We start from the raw sequence: 16,656 nt of genomic DNA, 5'->3' as shown, positions 1-16,656 counted from the left end.
CTTTCAGATAATAGAAAGACTAGGGGGCACTCCATGAAGTTAGCATGTGGCACATTTAAAACTAATCGGAGAAAGTTCTTCATCACTCAGCACACAATTAAGCTCTGGAATTTGTTGCCAGAGGACATGGTTAGTTCAGTTAGTATAGCTGTGTTTAAAAAAGGATTGGATAAGTACTTGGAGGAGATCCATTACCTGCTATTAATTAAGTTGACTTAGAAAATAGCCACTGCCATTACTAGCAACGGTAACATGAAATAGACTTAGTTTTTGGGCACTTGCCAGGTTTCTTATGGCCTGGATTAGCCACTGTTGGAAACAGGATGCTGTGCTTGATGGACCCTTGGTCTGACCTAGTATGGCATGTTCTTATGTAAAAGGGAAGTGATAATCCCCTGTATAAGTCCTTGGTGAGGACTCACTAGAGTACTGTGTTCGGTCTGGAGACCATATCTAAAAGGAGACAGAGACAGGATGGAGGCGGTCTAGAGAAGGGCTACCAAAATGGTGGGTGGTCTCCATCGAATGACTTATGAGTAGAGGTTGATGGACCTGAATATGTATACCCTGGAGGAGAGGAGGATCAGGGGTGATATGATACAGAACTTCAGATACTTGAAAGGTTTTAATGATCCATGTGTCATCAAACCTTTTCCATTGGAAACAATTTAGCAGAACTGGGGGTCATGATTTGAAAATCCAGGAAGAAAGACTTAGAACCAATGTCAGGAAATATTTCTTCACTGAGAGGGTGGTGGATGCCTGGAATGCCCTTCCGGAAGAAGTGGTGAAGACTACAACTTTGAAGGATTTCAAAGGGGCATGGGATAAACACTGTGGATCCCTAAAGGCTAGAGGATGGGAATAAATAAAAAATAAAACTTGGGGATAACCTGCATGGAGTGGAAGTTTCTACCTTGGGAAGCTTGCAGGGCAGACTAGATGGACTATTTTGGTCATTTTGTGCCATCATTACTATGTTAATCTTGATTATGTTTTACATTCCACGTCCACAACTATGCCTAGTCATCTTAAGGGTAGTCTATTGGTCAAACCATTGATCTGTATTTATGTTTGATGCTTTATTTAAAGAGTTCTATTTCTCAGGTGCTGCCGATAAGAGGCAATGAACAATCTAAACCTGGGACCCAAAGTCAGGTTTTTGCAGTGTGGGCTCATCGAGAATTGAGAGTGATATCTCAATTTTGAATGAGGAGGGAACTGTAAAATCCTTTCAAGAAATGTTCACAGACTTTGATTGGGATAAAAAGCATTTTTATGCATATTTGCAACTTGAGCATTACATTCAATCCCTTAAGGTACACGATTGGGCAAGTGGAAGCAGGGAATTTCTTTTAGATCTGTTTGATGTGGGAGATCCAATCTGGCACTCTATATCTTCTCTTTATCTCACTCTGATGAGAAAAAAAGCCCAGTATAGACTATGGGCAGACTCTACAAGTTTGGAAATCAAAACTTGAACTAGATTTGACCAAAGATGAATATGTTCAATTCTTTAAGAGAATATGGTCTGTCACATGTAATATAGGGCTGCGAGAGGCACAATATAAATTTATCATGCGATACTATTTCCCTCAAAAATTGGTTTTGCTATGAAAATAATATTGTCAGATATTTGTAGTAAATGTAATGCTATCCCAGGTATCTTGGGTCATCACTTTTGGGTATATCCTAAGATATGTCAATACTGGAAGTCTATTGTCAATTATATTCAATGAATAACAGATGGAATATTGCCTTTTCAGCCTAAGCTACTCCTTTTTGATAATCTGCATGGAATTGCAATTGGACAAAAATTTGTAAGACTTTGGATACATACGGTCTTGGTAGTAGCAAAAAATGTTATATTACAGTGTTGGTTGGGGAAAATCCACTGACAATTGTACAATGGAGAAATCAAGTTCATTATATGTGTTTGTGTGAGAAGTATGTAGACAAAACAGATGTGAATAGGAAAAAGAAACTTTTTACAGGTCTGGAATTCATTCATTCATTAAATCTTTGCTGCTTAGGGCGAGAAGTTTAATTTTGAATGATTATTGATAAAATGCTGTTATTTGTGTTAACTCCTGAATTTTTGTGACATAAGGAATAGATATGAACTTCATGGTACAATGTAGAGATGTGAATCGTTTTCCATATCATCTTAACGATAGAAATCGTGTGGCAGGGCAAGAAAATCGTGTTAGGCACGATTTTTTAGTTAAAAAATCATTAAAAATCGTTTTTTCCGATTAGTGCGCACTAACTCGAGTTAGTGCGCACTAACGGGAGTTAGTGCGCACTAACGGAGAGTTAGTGCGCACTAACTGAAAATGATACAATTTGACACTTTTCAGGTCAGTTAAGGTCAGTTTAGGAATGAATATGTATTCCTATTGGCTGCCCTCTTATTTATTCATGTTACCAAGCTTCCCACTGACAGTATAAGGGGGATGGGAAATGGAAACAGTTGGTAGCTTGACAAAACAAGTAATGTGATCAGTCAATGTGACTAGAACTTGTGCCCTAACCCTCATACCAGGGGTATTGTGATCTTCCTGCACACAGTGCCCTATCCCTATTAATACCAGGAGTATTGTGATCTTCCTGCACACAGTGCCCTAACCCTGGCACCAGGGGTGTTGTGATCTTCCTGCACACAGTGCCCTATCCCTATTAATACCAGGAGTGTTGTGATCTTCCTGCACACAGTGCCCTAACCCTGGCACCAGGGGTGTTGTGATCTTCCTGCACACAGTGCCCTATCCCTGGCACCAGGGGTGTTGTGATCTTCATGTACACAGTGCCCTATCCCAATTAATACCAGGAGTGTTGTGATCTTCCTGCACACAGTGCCCTATCCCTAATACCAGGGGTGTTGTGATCTTCCTGCACACAGTGCCCTATTCCTGATACCGGGGGTGTTGGGATCTTCTTGCATACATCCCGGTATCAGGGATAGGGCACCGCATGCAGGAAGATCACAACACTCCTGGTATCAGGAATATGGCACTGTGTGCAGGAAGATCACAACACCCCTGGTATTAGGGATAGGGCACTGCGTGCAGGAAGATCACAACACTCCTGGTATTAATAGGGATAGGGCACTGCATGCAGGAAGATCACAACACCCCTGGTATCAGGGATAGGGCACTGTGTGCAGGAAGATCACAATACCCCGGAGGAGTGAGGGTCAGGCAGCTCCCCCCTGTCTGTGAAGCCAGCCTCTCACTAGTAATGCAGGGAGGGAGCTGTCTCAGACTTCACCATCCTCCTCCCCCCCCCCCTCACCCACACACCATTCACTAGCTGGGACATGGGGGAAGTCAGGAGTGAGGGTCAGGCAGCTCCCCCCTGTCTGTGAAGCCAGCCTCTCACTAGTAATGCAGGGAGGGAGCTGTCTCAGACTTCACCATCCTCCTCCCCCCCCCCCCCCCCCACACACCATTCACTAGCTGGGACATGGGGGAAGTCAGGAGTGAGGGTCAGGCAGCTCCCCCCTGTCTGTGAAGCCAGCCTCTCACTAGTAATGCAGGGAGGGAGCTGTCTCAGACTTCACCATCCTCCTCCCCCCCCCTCACCCACACACCATTCACTAGCTGGGACATGGGGGAAGTCAGGAGTGAGGGTCAGGCAGCTCCCCCCTGTCTGTGAAGCCAGCCTCTCACTAGTAACGCAGGGAGGGAGCTGTCTCAGACTGGTATCAGGGTTAGGGCACTGTGTGCAGGAAGATCACAACACCCCTGGTGCCAGGGTTAGGGCACTGTGTACAGGAAAATCACTTAAAATCTACACTTACCAACAATCAATTACATATATTTGAACTGTGTACAGTTCCAGCCAGGACCACCTTTCTAAAATGCACAGTGATTGGCAAATTCAACATGCACTAGCATTTCAGGTGCCTGCTAACAAAAATAATAAACAAACAAGTTCTAGTTACGTGAGTGCTGATCATTACATTACTTTTTTTGTCAAGCTTCCAACTGTTTCCATTTCACATCCCCCCAACCATTACCTCAGTGTTAGCCTTGGTAACATCAATAGATAAGAGCACAGCCAGCCAATAGGAATACATATTCATTCCTAAGTGACCTTTACTGACCTGGGAAGTGTGAACACTTTGTTTCATTTTCTGTTGGTGTTCGTTAGTTTCCAGTTCCATTTCCCATCCCCCCAACCATCACCTCAGTGGTAACCTTGGTAACATCAATAGATAAGAGAGCAGCCAGCCAATAGGAACACATATTCATTCCTAACTGACCTTCAGTGACCTGGAAAGTGTTTATTTGTATCATTTTCAGTTAGTGCGCACTAAATCGAGTTAGTGCGCACTAACTGGGAGTTAGTGCACACTAACTCCCGTTAGTGCGCACTAACACGATTTAACGATTTTTAACGATAAATCGTTAGAATTTCTATTGTATCGTGTTCTATAACGATTTAAGACGATATTAACATTATCGGACGATAATTTTAATCGTTGAAAAACGATTCACATCCCTAGTACAATGTGCTCTAGGGGAGTGAAGGGAGACAGAGGAGAGGGGATCTGCTACAATGGGAATTGTTTTTTGTATATGGGGTACTGGAAAAAGCAACCTGTGCCCCTGATCATATTGTGTACTTTATATGTTTATATTCTTGCTGATAATGTTGAATATTAATAAAAGAAATTTAAACAGCCTCTCAGTTACTATTGGACTTATCCAATATTTAGCCTCCGATGGATTGTAATTTCCATTTTAAGCTGCATTCCCAAGCAAATAAGCTTTGAAAAGGCCTGATCCCTGTATGTAGTGGGCCATTAATCTGCTTAACATGATCCAAGGTCTGAACCACAGTCTGAAGGACTTGGAGACATGAAGTGACATTGAGGATGCATTTTTCTGTAAGGCACAGTTCATCCACCCACCAGATATGCGGGGGACTTGGTGCTGGGCTATCTTGCTGCATTGGGATGTTTTTGTCTAAGCAAAGGCACAGCAAAAGGGAAGTCAATCTCCAAACCTGCCTAGGCCCCACCCCCAGCCTCTTCTTCCATTGATGCCATAGGGAAACTGCATCAGGACTGCTATAGATATCTTTCAGAGATTTCCTCTGGCTTTTTCCTGACGGGGATAGTAACTTTTTACCCAAATAAAATTTAGCCAGGTAGAAAGAGGGAGGGTGGTGTGTGTTCCATGTGTAAAGTGATGCCCTATGAAGTATCCATGTCCTTCACAAGCATGGAGTATGTGGTTTCAGTTGGTCTGAGTACCCTCAGTGTGACATAGGTCTCACCAGACCCTGCCTTTGGTGATGTCAGGCTAGTGTCAGTGTGGTAAGGAGGAGCCCCACTCCCCATTGGGAGGGGTAAAGTAGTGATATAAAGCCCTTGCTTCCACATGAGAAGGAGGCTTTGAGCAGGGCATTGAAGAGGATTCTAAGCTCTGGAGCCCTGGTAGTTTCTAGAACCATCTTCCACAGAGGAGCTCTTTAGAGCCTGTCTCCCCAGAGAGGGTCTCAAGAAGTTGGATTGGAGGAGAATAATTCCAGGGATGAAGTATCTGAAGGTCATGCAGAGTCTGATGGACCAGTATACTGGCGGTACCAGTGGGAGGTCACCAGAGGCAGAGACTGATTCATCTACGATCAGCTGAAGCTCCAAATCCAAGAGAGACAGAGGAAAGGATTGTAGAGAAAAGGATTACAGCTAACAAGCAGGTACTTGAAGGTCTCAGGGTACAAGGGAGTACCTGTCCCTAAGAGCTGAACTGTTTGTGAGAGAAGGGGAAAGAAATTGTGATTTATTTTTTCTGTGGGTTTTTTTTTTTTTTTTGTGCTATGGATTCTGTTGCAGTATTGGAGCACCCTCTCTAAGTCTACCTTTTGGACTTTGTGTTTTGCCTTCTGTTTTCCCAGTAAAGATTTTATTTTGGAGTATGAAGAGTGATTTTTGTTACCAGACTGGTGTGCAAAAGAGACCTCAGAAAGAGACAAAACCCTAAGGGCCTTGAAAAGTTGTTTTTCCCTGCTGTGCAGAAACCCCAGGATGGTCATGGGGCCTTGCATGATCCGTGGCCCTCCTCGACCAGAACAAAATAGGGATACACAGTTCCAGTTGAGGGCTTCAGTTTCACTGGGTAGTAATGATATTGAGCCCTGTCCAGCTAAGCTTACCTGGGCATATTTGGTTAGAAAAAATGCTGTCCTAACATTACTCATGAAAGTTATTCAGGTAACATTATCCTTAGAATATTCAGCAGCAGACTTACCCAGGTAAATCCAGCTGAATTTGTCACCTACAGCCACTCAGGTAATTTCCCACTCGCTATGCTGCTCTTTGTAAGCTACTGATTTCTTATGCCATGAACATCCTCTCTTTGCAGTATTCTGCATGCACATGAAAGAATCCACTAACCAATTTATGAAGAATCATGAATATCAAAAAAAAAAGGCAAAATTCATGAAGTTAAATACCATGGATCAAATCATTATATAACTATATGTGTATGGATTCTGCTTATCACACATGATAAAACTGTTGGAGACCTGGGTTAAATATAGACATTTTCACTATAGCATCAAGGTTTATCATATGGAACGTTTCTCATCTATGTGATAGTGTCTTCTAATTTATTAAGATTTACGTTACTTCAGAATGAGTTACATTCAGGATGAGTTACATTCAGGATCACAATCTAAGTTTTGTGCCTAAGGGAATGAAGGATAAAATGACTTGCCTAAGGTCACCAGTAGCAGCAGTGGAATTTGAATCCTAGTTTCCCAGGTTTGTAGCCCATTGCTGTAATCACTACGCTATTCCAACATCCTTCAAGAAGTTTTAGATAGCATATGAATTTCTTGTTTTAGTCATCCAGTGGGTCTAGCAGCATAGGGCCAGATTTTAGTAGCTAAGCGCGGGCGTAGATTTGTGTGCGCAACCCAGCGCGCACAAATCTATGCCAGATTTTATAGCATGCGCGCGCAGCTGCGCGCATGCTATAAAATCCAGGGTCGGCACGCGCAAGGGGGTGCACACTTGTGTACCTTGCAAGCGCCAAGCCCTAGGGGAGCCCCGATGGCTTTCCCTGTTCCTTCCCAGGCCCCTCCGAAATCAAAGCGGCCTCGGAGGGAACTTTCCTTCAGTGCCCCCCCCCCCCACCTTCCCCTCCCTTCCCCTATCTAACCTGCCCCCCAGCCCTACCTAAATCCCCCCCCCCTTTATTTTATAAGTTGCGCCTGCCTCCGGGCAGGCATAGGTTACGTGCGCCGGCCAATGGCCAGCCCGTGATTCCGGGCACAGCGGCAAATGGCCACTATGCCTGGAGGCTCCGGCCATGCCCCTGCCCCGGACTGCCCACACCCTGCCCCTTTTTTCAAGCCCCGGGGTCATACGCGTGTCCCGGGGCTTGCATGCATCACCGGGCCTATTCAAAATAGGCTCTGCGCTCGCAGGAGCGGTTACGCATGTAAATCCACCTGGATTTACGTGCATAAGCTTTGAAAATCTGCCCCCTAGTCTACTTGCTAAGTACAGAACTGAGGAACTGAAGATTCCACTTGAATTCTCATGCCTACTGTTCACTATGCAAACTTTAGCATGTCATGTTTTAGTTTAGATTTTAAGAACATTAAGGGCCGGATTTTAAGAGCTACGCGTGGGCGTACATTTGTGCGCACAATCCGCCATGCACAAACATACGCCCGATTTTATAATATGCGCACGCAGCTACTGATGCAATTAATAGCAGTGGCTATTCCCTAAATAAACTTGATTTATAGCCTTTAATGGACTTCTCCTCCAAGAACATCCAAACCTTTTTTGAACCCAGCTACACTAAGGGGCAGATTTTCTAACCTGTGCGTGCGGGGTACATTTGTGCTCGCTACCCGGCACGCACAAATGTACACCCAATTTTATAACATGGAGTGTATCATTAGTCTTATTATTCTTTATTATTTTTAAATAATTTTAAGTACGAAGGACACATGAAATCCTTATATATAATAAAAAGAGCTTTACATAAATATTACGCCGGAGTTACGCATTTAGGGGCGGATTTTAAAAGGGTTATGCGTGTAACTCTTTTAAAAGCCTCCTGCATGTGCCGAGCCTATTTTGCATAGGCTCGGCGACACGCGTAAGCCCCGGGACGTGCGTATGTCCCGGGGCTTGAAAAAATGGGTGGGGAGTGGGCGGGCCGGGGCCTGGCCTGAACCTCCAGGCACAACGGCTTTTCGCGTGCGATAGCTAAATCGGGGCGGATTCGGGGTGGCGTCAGATTTTAAGTGAAAAAAACAATTACTTCCCATCTAGGATATAACAAGATAACCTCAGACTGCCGGCAGAAAACATAGGATTGCTTTGGATATACTAAATGCAGTTACTCCGGCATAATATTTATGTAAGGCTCTTTTATTAAATATAAGGAACTCATGTGTCCTTCATACTTAAAATTATTTAAAAATAATAAAGAATAATAAGACTAATGATACACTCCAGTATTATCAGATTTTCCCAGCATTCAGTTTTAATATAAGTTAACAATCATTGCCATCGTAAGTTTTGCATTGCATACTATTTGCACGGCTTGTTTGTGCGGTACTTGTAAGAATTTAAAATAATCATTCAAAATATTTTATATTAAATTAGATCAAAACTGGTTGACAATACTACAACCAGAAATTGTACTGAGCATGAGGTCACCCCATGGCTAACACTCTTGCCATTTTTATACATTATTTAATTTTTGTTATTTTTTATTAATTTCATCTTATCAATAAGCTCTGTGTGTGTATATGTGTCCTTTAAACAATTTTTTCTGCATTTTGACTAGATAGCAATTTAGGAATACATAGTTCACACTCAGGTGGCTTTAAAAATTGTATATTTTTTTACAATATACTTGTGATAGTAAAAGAATCCTTGTGTCTACCATCTTTGCTTCCTGGTTGCTACTTGCCACTTTGGATCAGCTTCCATCTTGTTTCCTGGGACCATCCCTTCTACGGAACATGACCATCTCATCATAGAAGGACATTTTAAGCTACAAAGATGAGCATTTAAATGAATTGCTCCCATCAGAACCTTTCTTCAAAGATAATGAGGTTTTGGACGACTTCCTTAAAAAGTGGGAAGAAACTATTAATCTGAGTAAAAGCCTGGTAAGAAGTAGCCTGCATGCTTCCACACTACTGGATTACTATCGACATAAGAATATATCAAGAGGACTCAAAATTAATAAACCACTAAGTGGGCCTTGATATTCATACCAATGCGCGGGCGTAGATTTGTGCACGCAACCCAGTGCGCACAAATCTACGCCCAATTTTATAACATGCGTGCGCAGCCGTGCGCATGTTATAAAATCCAGGGGCGGCACGCGCAAGGGGGTGCACAATTGTGCAACTTCCACACGCCGAGCCGCATAGCCTTCCTCCATTCCCTCCGAGGCCGTTCCGATTTCGGAGCAGCCTCGGAGGGAACTTTCCTTCCGGCCCCGCCCACCTTCCCCTACCTAACCCGCCTCCCAGCCCTACCTAACCCCCCCCCCCCCCTTACCTTTGTCCTATAAGTTGCACCTGCCTCTGGGCAGGCATAGATTTCATGTGCCGGCCGATGGCCAGCCCGTGATCCTAGGCACAGAGGCAAATGGCCGCTCTGCCTGGAGGCTCCAGCCCCGCCCCCTTCCCGCCCCTTTTTCAAAGCCCTGGGACATACGTGCGTCCCGGGGCTTGCGCGTCGCTGAGCCTACGCGCAGGAGTGGGTTTTCGGGGTTACGCGTGTAACCCTTTGAAAATCTGCCCCAGTATGTACAAGGATGATAGTATATTTATGAACAGTTGGAAAGCTATTTTAAATAAATGCTTCTTGACTTAATGATCTTGGTCATTAAGGCCTGGATTTATCAAAATGCAATAAGTATCGCATGTGAGAGGGGGAGGGAGAGGGAGAGAGAGAGAAAGACTAGCCATAATGCCCTCTCCCTAGATAGGTATTTATATCCCTATTGGAGGCCCACCTAGTAACTCGAGGTGAGGTTTACGTATTAGTGTAGGGGGTTAGGGGCCACTTTGACATTCATTATGAGATGTACGAACAGAACAGTGCTCTCTTGTGAAGAATTGATGACCTTCGGAGTGAGGAAACTGCACAAATATCATCTTTGGGTGAATGTTCTCTCCACCTAGCTTGATGTTACCCAGGTAGAGAGTCCATCAAGCTAGGTGGAGAGAACATTGCATGCAAAAACGCCTTAGCGCATTTTGATAAATGACCCCCTAAGACCTCAAAGAAAAGAGAGGAGGAGTTGAAAAAAGAGTTAGACGCTGAATTGTAATTCTTAAAGAAAAATGATCTATGTTTTGATATCATTCAGCTAGACTATAAGAGAAACCTAGATAAATTCACAAGAGATTTGAAAAATGTCAAATTCGGAAAATTCAGAAGAGATGAGAATGATTACAAGAATAATAATAATTATCCGTGGATCACCAGAACAGAGCAGTTTTTAATGATAACAAATCAAAGAACAACTATCATATGGGGTCATTTATCAAAGGCTTATCGCAAGTCATACGACTGTATTGCGTGCGATAAGCCTCTATCACACACAGAAAAGTCCTTTTCGCGTGCGAATGCATGCAAATTAGGGGGAGGGGAGGAGTCGGGGCGGGGAAAGGGCAGAGTTGGCGGTGTCTTTGCTGTCGGCGATAACGTTACCAACGTTATTGTCTGCAGTTGCGTGCGAAAGCCGGCAGCCGGCACACCACGGTGGTGCGAAGTCTATGGGCTTTCGCAGGCCTGCCCCCCTTCACCTCCCACCCCCCATTTTCGCTGGATTCATCATTCAGCGATGAATGATGAATCCAGGCCATAAATCCATACATAATAAACAGAATTATAGATCTAATATTAATAGTATAGATGAAAGACCATTCGAGAGTCTGACTAGAGATAGAAGCACGAAACGCATACGCAGCAACATTGAGGATATTACAGATCCTTCAGCACCATTTTTTGCAACTGCTACCAGTAAAACAACACACAAAAAGTCAGACAACCAGGTTTTTCAATTAGGGAAAATTTGGGAAAAGATTTCATAAAAAAGGACAAACAAGAAAAAGATGGTTCACCCCAAATTACAGAGGCAGAGGCAAAGGACGAGGGAGGGAGGGGGAGAGAATATGACAACCCATATTACTAAAAGATACTGGTAATGAAGATAACTCTGTTATCAATATTTCCAAATGCGTACTAAGTGCGGATGAATTATCTGTACTCGATAAGGGCCGGATTTTAAAAGCTCTACTTGCATAAATCCAGTGGATTTACATGCATAGAGTGGGTTTTATAAAGGCCCGGCAACGTGCATAAAGCCCCGGGATGCGTCTAAGTCCCAGGGCTTTAAAAAATGGGTGGTCAGGGGGCGGGGAAAGGACGGGGCCAGAGGCCTCTGGCACAGCAGCCATTTGCTCCTGTGTTGGAGGATCGCATGCCGGCAGGCTGCCAGCGTGCACAACTTACACCTGCCTGGAGGCAGGCGCAAAAGGTAAGATAGAGGTCGGGAGGGTTAGAATAGGGCTAGGGGGTGGAAAGGTTAGGGGAAGGAGTGGGAAGATTAGATTAGGGGGAAGGGAACGGGGGAAGATCACGCATGCATGCGCCTGTGCACGCATGTTATAAAATCAGGCATCCATGTGTGTGCGCCAGGTAGTGAGCGCACATGTATGCCCTCGTGTAACTTTGAAAATCTACCCCTAACGGTTTATCTTTTGTTCCAACCCCCACTTATAATGCCTTTCAGACGAGAGTAGAACTATTCAAATTTACAAAAAAAATCAAAATTATGGATATATTTTCAAACACAGCATATAAGAACCAAGATATATCAGTTGTCAACCAGCAAATGGATGCCTATGGGACCAATTAATCCAATTATTCATACTTATGAGGCATTAGTTCTTGAATATCTGGCCAAGAAAGAAGTTAAGATATATGAATAATTTAACTAATCCTGAGAAGCTAGCTATAAAAAGCCTAAGTAATGACAAAAATATAATCATTAAACCAGCAGATAAAGGTGGTGCAGTAGTGGTTTTAGATAGAGATCAGTATGTAAATAAAATTGAGAAACAACTATCTAACACGCACTTTTACACTGAAACTAAAGTGAATCTGACTACTATTCTAAAGAAAGAAATAGACACTGTACTATCTATAGCAAATTCAGTAGGCTTTCTAACAAAAAAAGAACTTAACATTTCTTACAGTAGATCAACCAATTATGCGCACTGTGCTACTGAAGATATACAAATCATTGGCTGAACCACCTGGTAGACCGATAATATCTGCTATAGAATCCCTGCTGGAACCTTTGTTTTCACTGACCTCTTTCTAAAACCCAATGTTCCAAAAATCCCATCATTTGTACGGGATTCATCACAAATCATTACAATAAGAACAACATTATATTTGGTAACAAAGGAGGATTTGTTGTGGTATTCCAAAACCATTAAAAGAACAGGTCTGAATCTTTACAGGTAGATAGATACAAATGATAACCTCTCATTGTATTGTGCTCCATTCTAAAGTTAATTTGTATCCTCACCTTTCCATTATTTCTGTCATTATGTTTTGGTATGTGTATGTGTAATTTGTATTATTTTCTTATTTTACTTTTTTAATCAATTATTATACACATTTATATGTTTTTAAGTTATTATAAATAAATAAATAAATAAATTATGATTTTAAAATTTGTATTTATATGTCAGTATTTATGCATGTTAAAATATGTTTTTAATTTAAATTTTAATTGATATAGCCCCTGAGGCAGCTCATCCAAATGAGCAAAACTCAGCCAGAGTCGGGCTTTCACCGCTACTAGACCATATATTAATAAACAAATATTTGCTTCCTGGTTGCTACTGTGCCATCTTGTTTCCTGGGGCTATTAAAGCAGAGTCATGACAGGTTGGGAACTGCAGCAGAATTGACTCCACCCCTGGGCTTGAATGTGCTGATAGCACGAGCAGGAACAGCAGCAGTGTTCGTTGAAGAATTCTGTGCATCTCACAGGGGTGAAGAGAGGAAGGGAAAAGCAGCAGGAGACCAGGAAGTATGCAACACACCTGCTGGTGCTTGGCGACACACTGGTGTGTTGCGACACACCGGTTGAGAACCACTGGTATAGAGATACTATAAACCATGGGAATGATCTTGTACAGCTTTGCATTCACCAACGGCACTTAGAGGTTCATGTCCAAAGGGGTTTGTTCAGATAAATTTGGTCTTAGTCACACATCTACAGCAGTATGATTTTCAAAGCCTTGTCTATATTCTGCCAGTGAGTCTGACACTTTTACCTGGTAAAGGTTTCTGGTCTTCAGTCTTTGAGGGAAATTCTTTCACCATTTCCCCTTCTGTTCTGTCAGCAGTGAACCAGTAGCTACTATCAAAATTTAGCTCTTGCTGAGAAGTTAGCTCTTTCATGTGAAGAGACTTCAAATGCCAGCCCAAGGCTGGCAAACTGTCACAGTTGACCCGAATCTTGTAAACATCCCCCACATCTTCAGCTTCTACCTATAAAAATAAAATGCAAACATTTTGATAGTATAGTCCATCTATTTAAAGGTTTTCAGTCTAGTATGTATTTAGTATTCACATTCTAGAAGACTTCCAATAATCTGCCTATAGTCTTATGAGCCCACTGCGTATCAGAATTGGGCATCAATATTGTCAAACTTTAGACTGCTATATGCACATTGGAAATAGTCTTATAAAATGTTACTCTTGCTCATCATCAAACAGAAACTTAAAAACACAGCAGATAAAGACAGCCAGGGGAATTAAGGACATTATTAACAGATTTGTTTTCTCTCTTTCTGTGCCTATATTTATTTATTTATTTTTTTAATTTGGTTTTCTATACCGACATTCAGTTCAGAATATCACATCGGTTTACACAGAACAGAATTAGTAAAACAGGCCCTTAGTTTGCCATTTTGTGAATGACTTCAGAAAAATCCCTTTCCAATTCTTTTACCTTAGGCTGGAGGTTTGTGGATCACATCACTTTGAATGAAGACTCAATTCCTTATCTCTAAGGTAACTGATATTGCTTTCTATACTCCCCATATTCCCTACATTTCTGCTGTTTTATGTTGCCCAATTGCATTTTTCTTTCTTTCTTATCTGTCCTTTCCTTTTTGTTCCGAGTATATCTTGTTTTGACTATAAAATGGTTTACACTGCACAAAATCTTTGCCACAGAAATAATATCCAACCCAAACTCTGCCATCACAGTCTCCCGATTCTGGAGATTATTCAGATTTCAAGTACTCATGGACATTGTCTTCAGATTTTTCTCATACCCCTACTGGGATCCTTATAACTTTCCACCTCCTTCCCCAACACTTTCAAGGACTTTTGCAGATCCCTTGCATTTCACCACTGACTTTATTCACTTAATCTTGTGGTGAGGGGAGATGCTTCTTCCCCAACTTTTACACCTTCCCCAATTTCATATGCCTTGTTCAACTAATTAGACACTTATCAATCCAGAATCTAAATTATTCACTGAAAACCTCTTCTGTCCCGCTTCCCCTTGGATAAATTACGGGTAGATTTTAAAAAGGTACGCGTTGGCGTACATGTGCGCACGCTACCCGGCGTGCGCACATGTACACCCGATTTTATAACTTATGCGCGCAATTTATAAAATCAGGGGTCGGTGCGCAAAGGGGGTGCACAATTGTGCACGCCGAGCCGTGCTGCCATCCCCATTCCCTCGCAAGCCACTCTGAAATTGGAGCGGCCTGGAAGGGAGCTTCCCTTCCCCCTAACCTGACCTTCCCACCCCTTCCCCTAACCTTTCCTCCCCTAGCCCTACTCAAACTTCCCCCCCCCCCCCAAATTTTTATTTTACCTTTTGCGCCTGCCCAGAGTTGCGCACACTGGCAGCCTGCCAGCACGCGATCCTCCGACACAGCAGAATGATCAGGTTCTGGCTGTTAAATAATAGTGGTGTGTAGTCGTTTGCAACGAAATAGGAAATAAAGATGAAATTTCCTATTTCGTTGCATTTCGGGAAGCAAAAAAAAAAAAATGAAAGGAAAACCCACAAAATTTTGTGGGGTTTTCCTATCACTTTTTTGGGGGTGGAAGTAGGGCACATCTACTAAAAAAAACCCCAAACCAACCCTTCAACTTTAATTAAATACAACCCCCCTCCCTTTAAAAAATGGCATGGGCCATCAATTGCTCCTACCATGTGACAGGGGCCAACCAATGGCACCGGTAGCCCCTGTCACAGGGCTACCGGCGCCATTTTGATTACTGACAGCCGACAGCTCGACAGTAGATCAATCTCAGGATCCCTGCTGGACTACCAGGGACCTTTGACGTCTTGGGGGGGGGGGGGGGGTTGTATTTAATTAAATTTGAAGGCACGGGGTGTTTATTTTGTGTTTTGTTTTTGTTTTACACAAAATTGGGACAAAAAAAGTTTTCCAATCCAGGAAGTGGACCGAAATGGCCCATCCCGGTCCCGAAAACGAAACAGCAATGAAAAAAAATGTATGCTCACCACTATTAAATAATAATTAGCTGATTGTTTTATGGCAAATAAAAATCCATCTTTAAATACTTCTCCAGTTACAGATGATGTCTTTATAGATAGAATGTTTCACTGTGGGTAGGTGTCTTTCTTTCGGCACACTGGTTCAGCTTCCCATGGTGGTGTAAATTGTGCACTCAACGCTCCCCTGCAGCTTATCTGAGATTCTTAGGTCAGGGTCCCTTACTAACATAGTAAAAATCCTACCTTACAGTCCAGTATCTTCCCAAACACCCTACCCTGTTCCCTGGTCCCAAATTAGTGGAAATCTGGATGGGGTCTCCTCGCTCTTCCTTGACTCAATTAAGCTGTTCTGGAAAGGTAATTCCTTGGGTGAAAAAGTCTTTGGATGGGAACCTGCTGATCCAGACAGGCTCCCAGTGAAGAGGGGTGGCTTAAAACCTCTTCACAACAAAAAGTAAATTTTCCTTCTTGAAAAACAGGATACATTTCAGCCATCAAAAATGTCACTCAGAAAGATCTGTCACCGGTCTTGCCAACCTAGGGAGTAGAGTAGGGATGTGAATCGGGCTTCGGATGACTGAAAATATTGGACAATATTTTCAAAATCATCAGAAATCGGGGGCTCCCCCAAAACGATAGGAAAGCCCCACAATATTGATCGTGGGGGGTTCTCTTATCGTTTTGAGGGAGGGCGGGAAAAACGGCACATAAAAATAAACTCTAAACCCACCCCGACCCTTTAAAACTAATCCCTTAGCTTCCCCCACCCTCCCGACCCCCCCATAAACCTTTTACAGGTACCTGGTGGTCCAGTGGGGGTCCCTGGAGCAATCTCCCGCTCCCGGGCCATCGGCTACCACTAATCAAAATGGCGCCGATGGCCCTTTGCCCTTTCCATGTGACAGGGTATCTGTGCCATTGGCCGGACCCTGTCACATGGTAGGAACACTGGATGGATGGCGCCATCTTGTGCTCCTACCATGTGACAGGGGCTGACCAATGGCACTGGTAGCCCCTGTGACAAAGTAAGGGCAAAGGCTATCGGCGCCATTTTGAATACTGGCAGCTGATGGTCTGAGTGCAG

General features: G+C 43.1%; 1 protein-coding gene across 1 annotated transcript in view; it reads right to left on the bottom strand.

The window, feature by feature from the left end:
- Positions 1-16,656, bottom strand: part of LOC115083385 (lipoxygenase homology domain-containing protein 1-like) — a 456,290-nt gene that overhangs the window by 407,497 nt on the left and 32,137 nt on the right. Inside the window, exon 2 of the mRNA XM_029587186.1 lies at positions 13,357-13,573. Within this exon, the coding sequence (XP_029443046.1) occupies positions 13,357-13,573 (217 nt within the window). The remainder of the gene's footprint in view (positions 1-13,356; positions 13,574-16,656) is intronic.

Source organism: Rhinatrema bivittatum, chromosome 2 (genome assembly GCF_901001135.1).
Source record: "Rhinatrema bivittatum chromosome 2, aRhiBiv1.1, whole genome shotgun sequence".
NCBI classification, from domain to species: Eukaryota; Metazoa; Chordata; class Amphibia; order Gymnophiona; family Rhinatrematidae; genus Rhinatrema; species Rhinatrema bivittatum.
The sequence above is the reverse complement of the archived record's forward strand: the minus strand, read 5'-3'. Positions and strand labels throughout refer to the sequence as shown.